The sequence below is a fragment of the Colletes gigas genome, unplaced genomic scaffold (genome assembly GCF_013123115.1).
Source record: "Colletes gigas isolate AHSC1104 unplaced genomic scaffold, ASM1312311v1 Colletes_gigas_Sc00003, whole genome shotgun sequence".
NCBI lineage: Eukaryota > Metazoa > Arthropoda > Insecta > Hymenoptera > Colletidae > Colletes > Colletes gigas.
The window spans coordinates 5,306,217-5,321,387 of NW_025106632.1; the positions used below are offsets into that span (position 1 = coordinate 5,306,217).

Genomic DNA, 15,171 nt, shown 5'->3' on the forward strand with positions numbered 1-15,171 from the left:
GGGAAATTTTAAATAACCAAATGATTCTTATTATTGAATTGAATACCGACACACGATAACATACAAGTACATGATAAATTGTCGATTTGGGCGTACACTTGATAAGTTGCAGTTTCTCAATAAGCTAAAGTAGTACTTGTTGGTCGAATCTTTATGCAGTGATACTTGTCCTAACAAGTTGTTTATTTTATTTCTTTCGCGCCCTAAATTCATAATATTAAAAATTAATTTTAACAAGTCATTTTGACTGCTTTTGGGCAATATAGGTATATACTAAGTTTCAGTCTTTCTAGCGTTAAATACGAAGTTACCTTATCGCGCCGGTCGTCGTAAGCGGACGGCGAACAACAGAGTTGATCCGCCACAGTCTGCGAGTGGGCGTCGTCCAGAGAATGGCTGTTGGAGGCTTCGTCGGATAAATTGTATCGTGAATTCGAATATTCGTTCTCAGTTTCGTCGGCCGCGTCGTTCTTCAGCCTCTGCTCGCTACGATTGGACGGGAACTTGTCCATCTTCCCGGAGAAGCTTCTATCTTGAAGTTGCCTCGGGCACTGTTGATCCTGCTTCGCTTCGTTCGGAGGCCAGATCTGCTTTTGAAGCTTCTGCGGCCTCGCGTAGAACTCCCGCGGTATCACCGCCGCGTCGTTGCCACGAACCGGCGACTCGGCCCTCTCCTCCGACAGAAACCAGCCGATCGGATGGCTGGGTCGTCGCAGGAATTCCTCCTTCTGTTCGAAACTTTTCCGCAACCTCGTCATGATCACGGAGTCGTCGATGCCCGAGTTGCCGTTCCTGTTGCCGTTCGAGTTCCCGTTTCTGTTCCCGTTCGTTCCATTCCCGACGTGGACGGAGCCGGAGTCGTACGACAGCGAACCGTCGTTGCGTATCGGGGACGAATCCCTCCTGGAGTCGATGCTGAACCTAGACCCGAGATCGCAGGATCTGAGCGCGTCTGTGCTCGCGTAACTCGCCGCCTCGAAATTGTTGATCGTCCAACTCCCGGTGCTGCCCTCGCTGGCCCGGCGAGAGGTTACTCTTCTTGTTGTGGGACGGTAGATAGGCACCTGTAAAGCGATAGGCCATTATTAACACGTTTTGGATGAGGCTACACTCTTGCCTGACCATAAGTCACCGGACGTTTGCTCAAAATTATCATTAGTGGGTTAGGTCATATGTTACTGTTGATAGGCTATCACTGAATGGAACGTAAGTTGCCTGACTTTGGGGAGTATTTCAAAAACTCCATACGTTTGATAGTAATTGACAATACAGAGCTAATTAGGAAAAGCTGTGACACAAAACGGTAAGACAACTCGAGCAAAGCTAACCGAGACACAGTGTGAAGCTAGCTAGAGCTATAGAACTATTCAAAATAGAGCTAGAACTATTCAAAATAGAGCTAGAACTCTAGATAAAGATTAGTTCGACTCTGACCTGCGGTTCAGCTCGAGACAAAGGATACCGCGTCAAGCTCGAGATCTGCTGCTGTTGGTGCGGTTGATAATACTGTTGCTGTTGATAGTGATGACGATGGTGATCCTCCGTGTTCGCTCGATTCGACTCCCCGAGCCTGACCCGCTCGTATATCGGATCCTTGATCCTGTCGTAAATCTGCTCGCTGTTCGTTCTGGAATAGATGGACTCCGGCCGCGTTCTGTCGTAGAGGTCGTACTTGTCGTATCTGGCGTCCGACTGGATCGATCGTTCGCTGGTCAGGTTCGCGGCATCTTCGCCCGGTTGCTGTTGGTTTCGCAATCTCACTTTCTCGTCTATCGACTCGTAACGACCACCAGACTCTTGAAACGGTTTGCACCGGTACGTGGCGCCTCTCGTCGATTGCGACTGAGTGTTGTTGCCGTTCGAGCGCGACTGCTGATTTTCATTGGCGAACTCGCTGGATCGAACGTCTTGATCCCGATGGGAGACCGTGTCGTCGATCGGCCGGTCGGTTTCCGGCTGCTGCATGGAACTCGGTGCTGAGCAGACCCACGATTGCCTCGTTCTTGGCGACAGACCGGGTATCATGCTGGCGGATCTACGTTGCTTCTGACTGCTCCTCTCCGGGGAACGCAATCGCGGTCGTTGATTCGTCTCGGGATTGTGAGCCGTCTCGCCGAAGTATCTCTGCAGGATGTCGTCCTCTTTGGAGACCACGAGTAGCCGTAGCCAGGGTCCAGCCTGCTGGATACGTTGTACCACCTTCGCGTACTGCTCGCCACGCGTTAGCTTGTTATCCACGGAAACGACACGGTCCCCTGTACGCAGCCCGGCTTTCGCTGCCGGCGAATTTCCCCGCACTTGCTTCACGAATATCGTGTCCATCGGCTGCTCGTGCCCCGGTAACATCTGACAAGAAAATTCGTACGATTATTAACAGAATTGCAAATAGATGGCGCTCGATGAATACATTGTAGGTTAGGTTCATTTTTGGCTCAAGACCGGAATTAATGTTGGTATTCGTGGCTTCTGGATGGATGTCTGGCAAGGAGGACGTTGCAATTGTTTTTGGAACGAGAGCAGACGCAAGTTACAGCGTACACCTTAGTGTCACATAACCTTAAAAGCATTTGTTTAAATGGGCCTGGTCTGACTCCTCATAAGTTCTTCGTATCAAGATTCACAATAAAAAGGCTAAACTCGTCACGAACAAATGTTAGCTTCTGGTTAGTCTGATTTTAACAAAATTCTGAAGACATTTTTATTACACAAAATAAAGGCCATCTTCGTTTTTTTAAACATTGTGTATTTTATGCTTTGTATTATCCTAGCTCGAGTCAAGACGAATTCAATTGTGGCGTCACTTCCTGTTATCGCTACCAGAGGGCCAGGCTCTCTTTCTCGCAAGCGCTCGACCGACCCCTCCGTTTCTATATACAGGCTTCATTAAAAAGTTATTAACAATTAAATTACAAAATTTCTTTTATTAGCAGGAGGCATACTGCACGATGAAAACCGATCATTTATCATCAATTTGCAAAATTGTTTTTCAAAGACTTATTTTTATTCTGTGTATTATGATCATTATTAGCCATGGGAAAAATTTTAATGGGCTATTCTAGAAACCAAAATAAGACGAAAATCAAGAATACCAATTTGTTGATGGAGGCTTCGTTAAAAAGTTATTAACATTTAAAGTTTCAGCCGTACTGAATTTTTTTCTAGAAAATGGGTAGGAATTCGGGGGTATGTCTATTCACCAAAAATGATTATAATTGAACCCTGCAACCGAAAATAATTTTTCCAGAACGATTTGAAATTATTTTTTTTCGTCGTAAAATGTAGGTAAAGAATTTTTTTCTCGAAAGTGCGTAGGATTTCGGGGGTATGTCTAATGACCAAAAGTGATTGTAATTAACCCCCGTAACCGAAAATAATTTTTCCAGAACGATTTGAAACTTTTTTTTTCCGTCGAAAAATTTCACACCTTCTCGAATTTTTTTCTAAAGATTGGATAGGATTTCGGGGGTATGTCTATTTACCAAAAATACTTTTAATTGACCCCTGTAACTAAATATATTTTTTCCAGAACGATTTGAAAACTTTAATTTAATTGTTAATATCTTTTTAAGGAAGCCTCAAACGAAAAATTGATATTCTTGATTTTCATCTTATTTTGGCCTCCAGAATCTCCCATTAAAATTTTTCCCTCGGTTGATTGAACACTCTGTTCAACCTAGTATCTAGTCTAAAGCAGGACCTGCTAGGGAGCCCTACCGATTCCTTTTAAAAGACTAGAAATCGGTATATGTATAATTAATATTGCAGTAGACTTCCATGTAACATTGTACTCGCGTATGCCTCGTTTCGTCGATTCTCTTTCCTTTTCTTCCGTGCCAGGTTTCGTCGAGCTCGTAACGCTGAGTGGGAACGGATCGTGAAGGGATGAGTCGTTGGAAAGTTGTTTTAACCGTTGCAGATTTTAACAAAAGAACGGGAACACTTACGCAACAGGACTCGGGTGGATAAACGATGAAGTGACGAAGGGTGAAACCGAAACCATTCTCGCTGCGGCGTAAGAGCAAAGTTCGAGGACCACGTGGCGGGGAGTCGTCGCGTTGTCCACCTCCGATTCTCGCCACTATTCCACCACCGACCGTTCTCGACCCCGCTCCAGTCCCGGTCGCTGTTGCTGATACTGACGGTGCCGGGACTGAAGCCGAACCACCGTGTTCTGCCTGAAAGAAATTCTAATTACCAACGCTGAATCGAACGAGACTGTTATTTTTAGAAGTGGGGGGAAAAACAAAAGTATTCATAACGCTAAATAGTATTAACTAACTGTCGAGGAATTCCTAAACATAGAAAACAGATGACACGTTAAAGGTAACAGAGTTGTAAAGGCACCGTGTACAGCGTTGAGCCCGTAACAAAACACAGTTAATTTAACAGTGACAACAATGACGGTTCCCGGCGATAAAGAATACAATGCACGACACGAGGCTCGTCGACGCTTGACTTCACAATAAATACCAACCTGTCACCAGGACCAGAGTTGGTCACTGATCGATTAATTCGCCTCGACTAGTCTCAAAAGTCGATCGTGCGCGACGCGAAAATATTTAATAGGCTGAATTAGTCGGTTACGATGATTACGACGGTGTATCTGTCATGGCGGCCACTGGTGACGCTTCGAACTTATAATGCGTCTTTGAAACGCTTACGATAAAGTAAATTCGTTCTTGTATCTGATATCGAGAATACTACTAAATAATGAATACGTATCACACGTTCGTTATGGTATTATAATATTCACGTAACCTAATCGCAATTTTCAATTCGCATAAAGTCATTAATGGGATGTAGTTTGTAATTAACATTTTTGAGGTTAACAAAGAAGTACAGACAAATACAGCGATAGTAGATAAATTATGTAAATCAATGAAATTAATATTTGTATGTTTAGTTAATGATAACACTATGTAATTAAAAAAGGGTTTGGAAATGTACGACCATTAACACTAGATTTACCTTTCATGTTGACGATTACCTTACAATACGATTTTTCTTTTAATTACAATATGTATTCATGCCAGTCAAATTCAACATAAGTTGTTAAAAAATAATATTTACGGGTTCTGCAATTTTAAATATGGAATCAGACATCAGTCAAATTGACGGCTTCCGTAAATCTAGTGTTAAAGTGTTAAGCAGTTCGAAACACGGAAATTTCAATGTCTGGGAAAGAAGAACGATGGGAGACGCGAAGGTTCCGTCGATCCGTTTCGGTTTCCTTCGTCCCGTCCCGTCGCGTTCCGTCTCGGAAGCGAGTTTCCCAGTTTTGCTCACCAAAATAAACCGAATCAAAGTTTGGCACGATCGTTTGGTTTTACGTACCGTGTGCGCCTGCCCAACGAACCCTTGGGAATTATTTCGGTCCTCAGCCATCGTGCCGTCCCCTGAAAACCGACAAATAATTTAACGTAATTGTAAAATCACATTATCAAAGCGTCTCACAATCGGTGAAACCGGAGACACGGATTAGCTTGGCCATCCGTGGCCGCCTATCGTTTTACAACACACTCTCACACAGACTTACGTTTTCTCGACAGCTAGTCGCAACATTCAGCGTGCTCTGGCGTTAAATCCACGTTTCGCATGATATAGCAGGATTGCAGTAATTGATAAATTCTAAATTTGTAGGTTAGAATCGTCTTTGGAAAGAAATAGTAGATAATCAAAATGGAGATGGAAAAATCATATCCATTCTGTGTTGAAGAAGGTAAATCACGGGCAAAAGTCTTCGCGTGAAATTTGCGACCGTCAAAGTGTTAACACGCGTATGTACGAACATACGTCGGAAGGTTGAGCGTACCATTCTACTTTCTCTGCGAGTCGACACACTTTCTTGATATTATTCATGGTACAAGATCATATTTTTCAAATTTCTTTTTATGCACCAACGGCAGCCGTTTATATCGACCCGCGAAAAGAAAGGGACCGTGTTTTTTTTTCTTTCTTTCTTTAGAGCAATTTTCCTCTTCGACTCCTCTTCTCGTGCTATTTCTTTCGTACGAACGGCGCGAGAAAAAGCTTGCCCGTTCCACCGACAAATGCACTGGAATCGCCGCCAATCAGCTCGCGCGGTCAACCGTGCTCTACCAATCGAAAGTCGAGGCACGCCGACGCGTTTGCGGTAGCGTGAACTAATTTTTTTTTCACACTCGGTCGCTACTGTCTTCTCGAATACGACGCAAACCGATCGGTTAACCAAGTGAAGAAGTCCAAATGAAGTTTATAAAATATCACTACTGGGGCAGAAAATCGAAAGTATGCAACGAATGAGATTTCATTTAATTTGTCATCTATTAAAAAATATAGAGAAAATCAGACTGTTCGGCCACCTCTGGGAATTTTTTTCTCGAAAATGGGTACGATTTCGGGGGTATGCCTATTTACCAAAAATTGTTGTAATTAACCCCTGCAATCGAAAATAATTTTTCCAGAACGATTTGAAATTTTTTAATTTTGTCGAAAAATTTCACACCTTCTCGAATTTTTTTCTCGAATGTGAGTAGGATTTCGAGGATATGTCTAATGACCAAAACTGATTATAATTGACTCTCGCAACCGAAAATAATTTTTCCAAAACGATTTGAAATTTTTGAATTTAATTGTTAATAACTTTTTAACGAAGCCTCCATCAACAAATTAGAATTCTTCATTTTTGTCTTATTTTGGCCTCTAGAATCTCCCATTAAAATTTTTCCCACGGTTGACCGAACACCCTGTACATCATACGCTCAAGGTTTTCCGACTTTGTTGGGCCGGATGGGCATCGCAGAATTTCCCACGGCCTTGAGTTTAGCTGAATCTTTGGGGTCCCTTAATTTATGACACTCTTAAAAAGGAAAAGCAAACCAAATACGTGCACAAATGTAAAAGTTTTGGAACTGAATAGTTTCATTTTCTAACCTATCAAGCTGTTCATTGTAAACTGAATTTAGTTTAAAAGTACCTTGGACCCCCTTAATTGACCATGCCCTTCAATTTACAACCTAATAATTATCTAATTATATTCTACGTTTCTTACAAATTTTAATCGTAATTAATTATAATTGCAAATGGTTTACGCCCAACCTCAGTATGGGGTTGCAGGATTGCTGCTGGTGTAAGCAACGTATTAAAAGATAATGTGCACAGCAGTGTAATAAAATTGGATCTTGGAGAGGTGTCTACCTTGCAGGAAAATAATGATTCAAAGCATGCTGCGCGAAAGCTTAAGGAATGGTTGCTATACAATATGCCAAGAGGGCTTCAAACACCGCAACAATCACCGGATGTGACTCTCAATGAACACCTGTAGGACAAAATAAACAGACGGTTACGAAAGCATAAACAATAAAAAAAGAAACTATTAAAACAAGCTACGCTACTAGGGCTGTACAGTATCGCGCCTGACGTGATTTCAAAATTAATTACTAACTTTACAATTTCTATTACCGAATGTAGATGGAGGAATGACTGGTCCAATAATAAAGTGTCCAATAATTCCACTCTATATGTGGTACGAAAACGGATACAGTGCTGCTACGCTTTTTGCATCGATGCGTGTTAGGGATTCGTGCAACAAAATCACGCCAATCACTGTTTATGTTTCTTCGGCTCGGGCGACCGTCGACTCAAGTGGCCCTGGCAGCTGTGTAATTAACCCTTTGACTGCAAAAGGCGTATACTCAGGCTCTCGCATGTCCATTAACATGCATGAAAGGCGTACATAAATTTTTTTTCAAGAATCCTAAAAAAAGTGTAAAATTAGAAAAAAATGACCAATTGAGTCGCTAAATATAGAAATTTATATTCTCGAAGCGTTGGATAGCAGAAAGTAAAGTATTTATTCTCTGGGAAAAATTGTATGGGAGATTCTAGACGCCAAAATAAGATGACAATCAAGAATATCAATTTCTTGACTGAAGCGTAGTAAAAGTTATTAAAAAATTAAAAATTAAAAAATTTCAAATCATTCTGGAAAAAATATTTTTAATTGCGGGGGTCAATTATAATCATTTTTGGTCAATAGGCATACCCCCGAAATCCTACGCACTTTCGAGAAAAAAAATTCAGAAAGTGGAGAAATTTTTCGGGAAAATAAAACGTTTCAAATCATTCTGGAAAAAATATTTTTAGTTGCTGGGGTCTATTACAATCATTTTTGGTGAATGGACGTACCCCCGAAATCCTATGCACTTTCGAGAAAAAAATTCAGAAGGTGGAGAAATTTTTTGGGAAAATAAAAGGTTTCGAATCATTCTGGAAAAAATATTTTTAGTTGCGGGGATGAATAACAATCATTTTTGGTCAATAGACATACCCCCGAAATCCTACCCACTTTCGAGAAAAAAAATCGAGTAGGTGCAGAAATTTTTCGGGAAAATAAACAATTTCAAATCATTTCGGAAAAAATATTTTTAGTTCCGGGGGTCGATTACAGGAATTTTTGGCGAATAGACTTACCCCCGAAATCCTACCCACTTTTGAGAAAAAAAATCGAGTAGGTGCAGAAATTTTTCGGGAAAATAAACAATTTCAAATCATTTCGGAAAAAATATTTTTAGTTCCGGGGGTCGATTACAGGAATTTTTGGCGAATAGACTTACCCCCGAAATCCTACCCACTTTTGAGAAAAAAAATCGAGTAGGTGCAGAAATTTTTCGGGAAAATAAACAATTTCAAATCATTTTGAAAAAAATATTTTCAGTTGCGGGGGTCAATTACAATAAATTTTGGTGAATAGACATACCCCCGAAATCCTCCCCATTTTCTAGAAAAAAATTCAGTATTGGCGGAACTTTAAACGTTAATAACTTTTTAACGAAGCTTCTATTATCAAATTGGTGTTCTTGATTTTCGTCTTAATTTGGCCTCTAGAATCTTCTATTAAAATTTTCCTCAGGGCTGACCGTGATTATAATACACAGTATAAAAATAAGTCTTTGAAAAACAATTTTGCAAATTAAAATAATAAATGATCGGTTTTCAACGTGCCGTATGCCTCCTGCTAATCAAAGCAAGCATCCGTTGGTTAATCAAATCCAAACTGATCTGATAAGACGGTATTTAACCAAAAAATTAAAAGGTACAACGATTCAATCGATAATCGAATTGCGTTATTTATAAGTATGCCATAATACACATGTAATTCAAAACTGATAAAAAAAAAATGCATAGTCCCATTCAGAAAGATATCGATAACCTTGCAATTCTGTCTTCCTTTTAATAATTCTTAGAAATCAATCATACTTCAAATAAAATAGCTTATTATATAAAATAAAATGAATAATCGTCGTTTCTTAAAAATCCAAACAATAGAAACTTCTAATCTTACAAATTTGTTATTTTCCTTATGTAAACGAAATTATTATTTTTTTATAATCATTTCCTGATGATTGCAAGAGTAAAATATAATATGTATACTTGTTTATACATATTCTCAATTTCTCGTTTCCTCGAAAAATTTCGTAATCGTATCTTGATAACGTCCACGAGAAGTTAAATCCACATGAAAATTAAAAAATAATCTCGTCGAAGATAAAACGTTACTCGGTCTCTACGAGTCGAACAAAATATTTTACATACGTGTGTACATTGTAAAAGGTAATTATTCTATGTGAAATTTGCTTGATAAGTGATCTCACACATATCTATTCTGTCTTCCAAACCGCAATTATTACATTACGTTATTAGTGAAAGAGGACCAATTCGAATTTGACTGCAATTTGTTGGAACCAATTTGTGAAATTATCGTATAAAAAGTAGCTTTAATTTTCGACGTGATAACCGTCGATTTTCGTAAAGAATTGCGCAATTTCACGTCTCGGTTAAAAGGGTTAAACGTTACATCGACTTGGCATTCTCCAACCGGTTTCCTTATTTTTCCGGGGCTGTTTCAGCCGGCGGATTGCCTCCCGTTACCGAAGCCCATTAGGAACATTTCAGTTACATTCGGAACGATCGACAGCCGATACGATAACCCTGACAAGCCGAACGTACAACGCGCGTCGTACGTGGAAAATTACGAGTGTTTCTCGTCCGCGTTCACGTCCGCCCTCGAACGTCTGACATCTTAAATAGATTCCCCGACTCGCATGCAAATAGAACACGAGGATCCGCGTCGACGTGAATCCGTTCCGCGAATACTCCAGTTACACCGATAATCGAACGCTATATCGATGTATCGCACGCCTCTGCTCGTCTTCGTTTCCCCGCTTCTTTTATCTCTCGCTTCACCTTGCTTCACCTGCTACGCCGCGCGCGCGCTTGTAAACCTCGGGGAACGCGTAAGTACGTTTCACGGTTACCGCGATTTATCGAGGGAGAGAGATCGCGTTCCGCGCGCAAACGGAGACTCGAATTTTCTAAATATAAGCGTCGGTCTTCTATTCGTATCGCGGCTACCGAAATACCTGGACTCTGCCCGTTTCCGTTTTCTCCGTTGTTCGCCGACACGGGACCGTACTGATTCCTCGACACGCGCTCGTTCGCGTCTCGATTTCGCCGTCCCACGTCACTTTTCTTGTATTCCCGAACGGAATCGATCCCGACGGCGGATCGATTTACCCGTTCTAAAAAAGAAACGCCTCGACTGATTCGCGTTATCGACGGCAAGGAGCTGTATATCGTCGCCCGGCATCGGCGTCTGCAATTTTTACCATTATCCGCGATAACACGGCGTCAATGTATCGCCTTGTTTTCTCGACACTTTTACGGAGAAACGTTTCCAGCATATTTTTGTTCGACAAAATAAAAACCAATTACAATTGATAAATTAGCGCAACAAATGTTAGAACTACGCGATAGCGTATAATTGCGAACGAGCAAAAATGTGCTACGTTTGATTCGGAATGTATATTTGACCAAACGGTAAAACGTTTGTTTCAATAAGCAACGGATAAACGGATTCATCTTTTATTCATCGTTTGAGAATTTCTATCCAGATTAGAATTTCGCCCGTCTCTGAAGCAAACGTATCTACATACGTGTGTGCATGGCGGAAGAACGAGCGTGTGTGTGTGTGTGTATAAAAACAGGACTGCACCTAGATCAGGTACAATATACACACCTCTAGTAGGAAGTGTCGCGCATCGAGTGCTCGCAGCGCCTCCGTAATTACTCCTTCGTTTTCCGTGATACAGCGATAAATTGACTTGTCCTATGGAATCGCGCTCGTCTCTTTGTTTTTCCTTCGCCTGGCTAGAAAGTTCATCCGCGCCAGCTGTACGCGGATGAACAACCGAGGACAGAGGCGGTCCTCAACGCGTTCCTGGTACGGCGCTCGCCGTGAACGATAGTCTTTCGCCGGCCGACGAGCCTCCTTTTCGATGGCATAGTCCCCTTCGACGACCGATTATCGAAGCCACCGTCGTGTATACCCCGATACTTTTTCTCTTCACGGGCACATGACTCGCGAACGGGCCATCCGCCGTCGAGGACACAGACACGGACTCGTAAACCGTACACTGGCACCGTATTTCGTTTCACTTTGACACACCGCTACCGAGCACCGTTTTCCTCTCGACTTGGCGCACGAGACGAAACAGCAGCCGACCGTCCTCCACGAGCGCGACACACACGTCAATTAGATCGACGCTTCGATTCACCTGCACGATAAGGTTAACTCGCGAAACTCGCGGCGACCATTATTCGTCGCCCCCGAACCGCTAGCCACGCGAAATCAGAAACGCGCGACCGAACGTTACAAACATTTTCCACGGCATCGATGCGATACGCCGCGAGAGTGGCACTTAACGTTCACGATACAATACGATACGACACGGTACGGCACAGTAACATGGCGGCCCAACTGTAGTCGAGCATACCGACGGCAACCGACTCCACGGGGAAAGCCAGCGGATGTCGACGAACAGTAACTCTCGATGCCCGTGACGACACGCTTGCACGGCTTTTAATATTTCAGATCCGAACCGTTGGGAAAGAGATGTCAAGAAACGCTACTTTCGCGCCCGCCATTATTCCAGACCGTCTTCCTTTTCTTTCCGCCTCTCCTTTCCTCGCCAAACCGCCACTTCCCTGTACTTCAAACCTCTCCAGACCGCCGTTTCCGCCCCACCAATCGTTTCGTTTCTCTTTAGCCACCGATTCTCGGTTCCTCTCTTTCCTTCCTGCGACTATCCCCTCCATATCTACCAAACTATGCACGCGCGACATCTGCATCTGCCGTACCGATAGTCGATGGAATGTTGCATCGGTGGTCGGTAAGTATGCACGCTCAACGAAATCACAGACGAGGTATATGAATAGACCTTTCACCTAATGTAATTTTACGGCCCGAGTTTCTGGGGTCCCGGGACCCCATTACCATTTTCGTGTCACTCGCAACGTTACCAACAGATTCAGAAATGAATTTTAATCCCTTTCATAGTCAACTCACATGGATTTACGCAAAACTACAGCTGTTTGCCAATCAATACTAATTCAGTGAATAATTTCTCAACTGACCGCCATCCATGAGAAGTGGACGCTGAAATCACCTCCGAATTTTTCGCTCGGTATGACAATTGTTCGAACTGACGTACAAAAAGACAAAAATTAACGAGATACACTCTTCCAAAGTGGAACAAAATGTTAAATAGATCATGCATCAAATTGTAAGGGAATCCTCGTAAGAAGGCTTTAATCTTCGTAATGGTTTTAATGGGTCGATGATCAACAATGACTAGCTTATGGTCACTGGTGGTCAACAGTGAGGTGGACATCAAGGTCAGCGGTCCAGTGAAGATCCAGAAATGGTCAAGAGGTGGGACCGATCGAAATAGTTTCTTTGTAGACGACACAGTATTACCTGTTATCTTCAGCTTTGGCTCTGACTGGTCTCCCCACCCTTTCATCGCCTTAGCCATATAAGCAGGGTCACTGCGAAGATTTCTTCAGTCGCGTCGCGAATTCGGGAGTGTACAAATGGCCAGAGGAGAACCGGGGACCGCTGCTGACCTCTGCTGGCCGCTGCTGACCACTACTGGCCAACGCTGACCACAGCTGACCATGGGTGACCAATACTGACCACTACTGACCAGTGCTGATTCGCGTTCCTGCCACTACTGACCACTACTGACCACTACTGACCAGTGCCGGACGGTGATGACCAACGGTAAGAACTGTTTAAAAATTCTCTCCCCTCTTCTATTCTATCATTTGATGGCAATTTTGCTTCAATGAACTGATTTTGCCTTGTTCATCTAACCGATGTTGCTATAATATGAATATTTTCTTACTTTACAGCTGGCCCTTATGGTAACTACCCTATGTACTGACAACAAGTAGTAAGTCCACTCCACTTATTTATATTTTATTATTTTCATTTGTTTGTTCGATGTGAATTCAACTGTATTTATCTATCTGATTTTATTTGGTTATTACGAATGTTCCTTTTCTATGTTTCTACTTTTACATTGTTTGTCGAATTTATGTGATTGCTTTGATATGTATAGTATTGCAGGATATAATAATGTAGTATTGTTTTCAATCATATGCTATATTCGTTTCTACACGATTCCATGAATTTTTATTTTTACCTTCTTGCTCGAATTCTCGTAATATTCTGCGGGGGTACTTTCTTTGATTCTTCCATTTCGTTTGATCGTTTGGTGTTGATTCAATTTGGTGTCTCGATCCAAGTTCCTATCGTTGTTACGAATGGTCGTTTCGAGTTGTATCACATTGTGTCGACGTATATACTGTATTCGTTTCGATGATACTGATCATTAGAAGAATGTTCGTTTTGATACATAAAACATGGTGTCGATGGATATGCCATATTTGTTTCGATGGCACTGATCAATATAAGATTTCTATTTTTACGTTTAGCCCCTTTAGCTAGGTGATAGATCATTTTAAAGTGTTTATTAAATTTCCTACCGTATCTCACTAATATACATATGAGTTTTGATTTCAGTTTAAAGGATTAATCGCAAGGACACCGAGGGAGAACGCCGCGCCCGCCGAGGGACTTTTAATTCCGAGGTGGTTAGTCTTAAGCTTCGTCGCGAGTATTAAAATTAACGTCGAAGCCTTCTTTATTATACGTATCTTCGCGTCCTACCAAGCAATTATTCAATAAGTAGCTTGTCTCTCGCTCGTTCCCTCGTTCCTAGCTTCGGTCACCGCTGTTTCATCGATTGAAACATGTGATCGGCCGTGTAGCTGATCCGAAAGATCTAGTCGTCTTCCCTTGGTAGCTAGATCCAGGGAAAATGGTACTTTGCTGGAAGGTGTGGAGTTTCCGTATCCTGCGGAAACGCATACCTTCCAGCGAAAGTCGACACTGTTTCAGGGGTACTCTCTCTTTGTCAGACAACTTGAGTCGGGTCCTTCGGGCTCCCGGCGGGTTGCGTTGGAGCAATGGAGACCTTAGATTCGGAGTCGCAGCCGTCCATTATCCCATAGAGATCTAGTTAGCAAGGGCAGTAGGTTCGATCCTCGGATCCGCTGCACGGTTCAGCGTCGCGTCGCGTCTCGTCGCGTGTCCCTCAAATTAGCTTCGTCCCTCTTTTTAACCAAATAATTGCTTGGTACAACTAAACCAGAACATCCAAGGAACTTTGTTTCCTTCTATCGTCCGAATTTTAGTTTTAACTTGACCAGACTCGAGCTTCGACGTTAATTTTAAGTCCCTATTGTATGCGTCTCCCAATATTGCCAAGTAATTATTTAACAAGTAGCTTCTCTCGACTCGTTCTCTGGTTCCTAGCTTCGATCACCGCTGTTTCATCGATCGAAACATGTGATCGGCCGTCCAGTTTGTCCGAAAGATCTAGTCGCCTACCCATGATGGATCGATTTCTAGAAATAGAAATCAATCTACCAAGGGCAGTGTTGATTCGATCCGAAGATCTGCCGCACGGTTCAGCATCGCGTCGCGTCGCGTATCCCACAATATAGCTTCACCCCTTTTCAAACGAAATAATTACTTGGTACAACTAAACTAGATGATCGAAGGAACATTGCTTCCTTCTATCTCTCTAGTTTAGTAATCCAGCTAAGCTTAGCTAAAAGGGAGATCGATGGAACTTTGATTCCATCCATCTCCCTTCGGGTCTCCATTCGCAGCAACCTCCTCGTGGTGAGACCTGGTAATCGGTGTCACCCACGATAGAAAAGTTATTCTTCATGGGTGACACCGAGCTAATGGCTGCGAATTTAGAATTGTTTCTTGATATA

The 15,171-nt window shown here is 42.4% G+C and overlaps 1 protein-coding gene across 6 annotated transcripts in view; it reads right to left on the reverse strand.

Annotated features, from left to right (window-relative positions):
* Positions 1-12,008, reverse strand: part of LOC122404847 — a 29,043-nt gene extending 17,035 nt beyond the window's left edge. For all 6 annotated transcript variants that reach the window (XM_043409131.1, XM_043409130.1, XM_043409128.1 and 3 more), the window contains exons 1-5: positions 11,057-12,008; positions 5,335-5,396; positions 3,945-4,175; positions 1,435-2,346; positions 312-1,064 (exon numbers count right to left, since the gene is read on the reverse strand). In XM_043409131.1, the coding sequence (XP_043265066.1) occupies positions 312-1,064; positions 1,435-2,346; positions 3,945-4,175; positions 5,335-5,385 (1,947 nt within the window). In that variant the 5' untranslated portion in view covers positions 5,386-5,396; positions 11,057-12,008. The remainder of the gene's footprint in view (positions 1-311; positions 1,065-1,434; positions 2,347-3,944; positions 4,176-5,334; positions 5,397-11,056) is intronic.
* Positions 12,009-15,171: the final 3,163 nt, after the last annotated feature.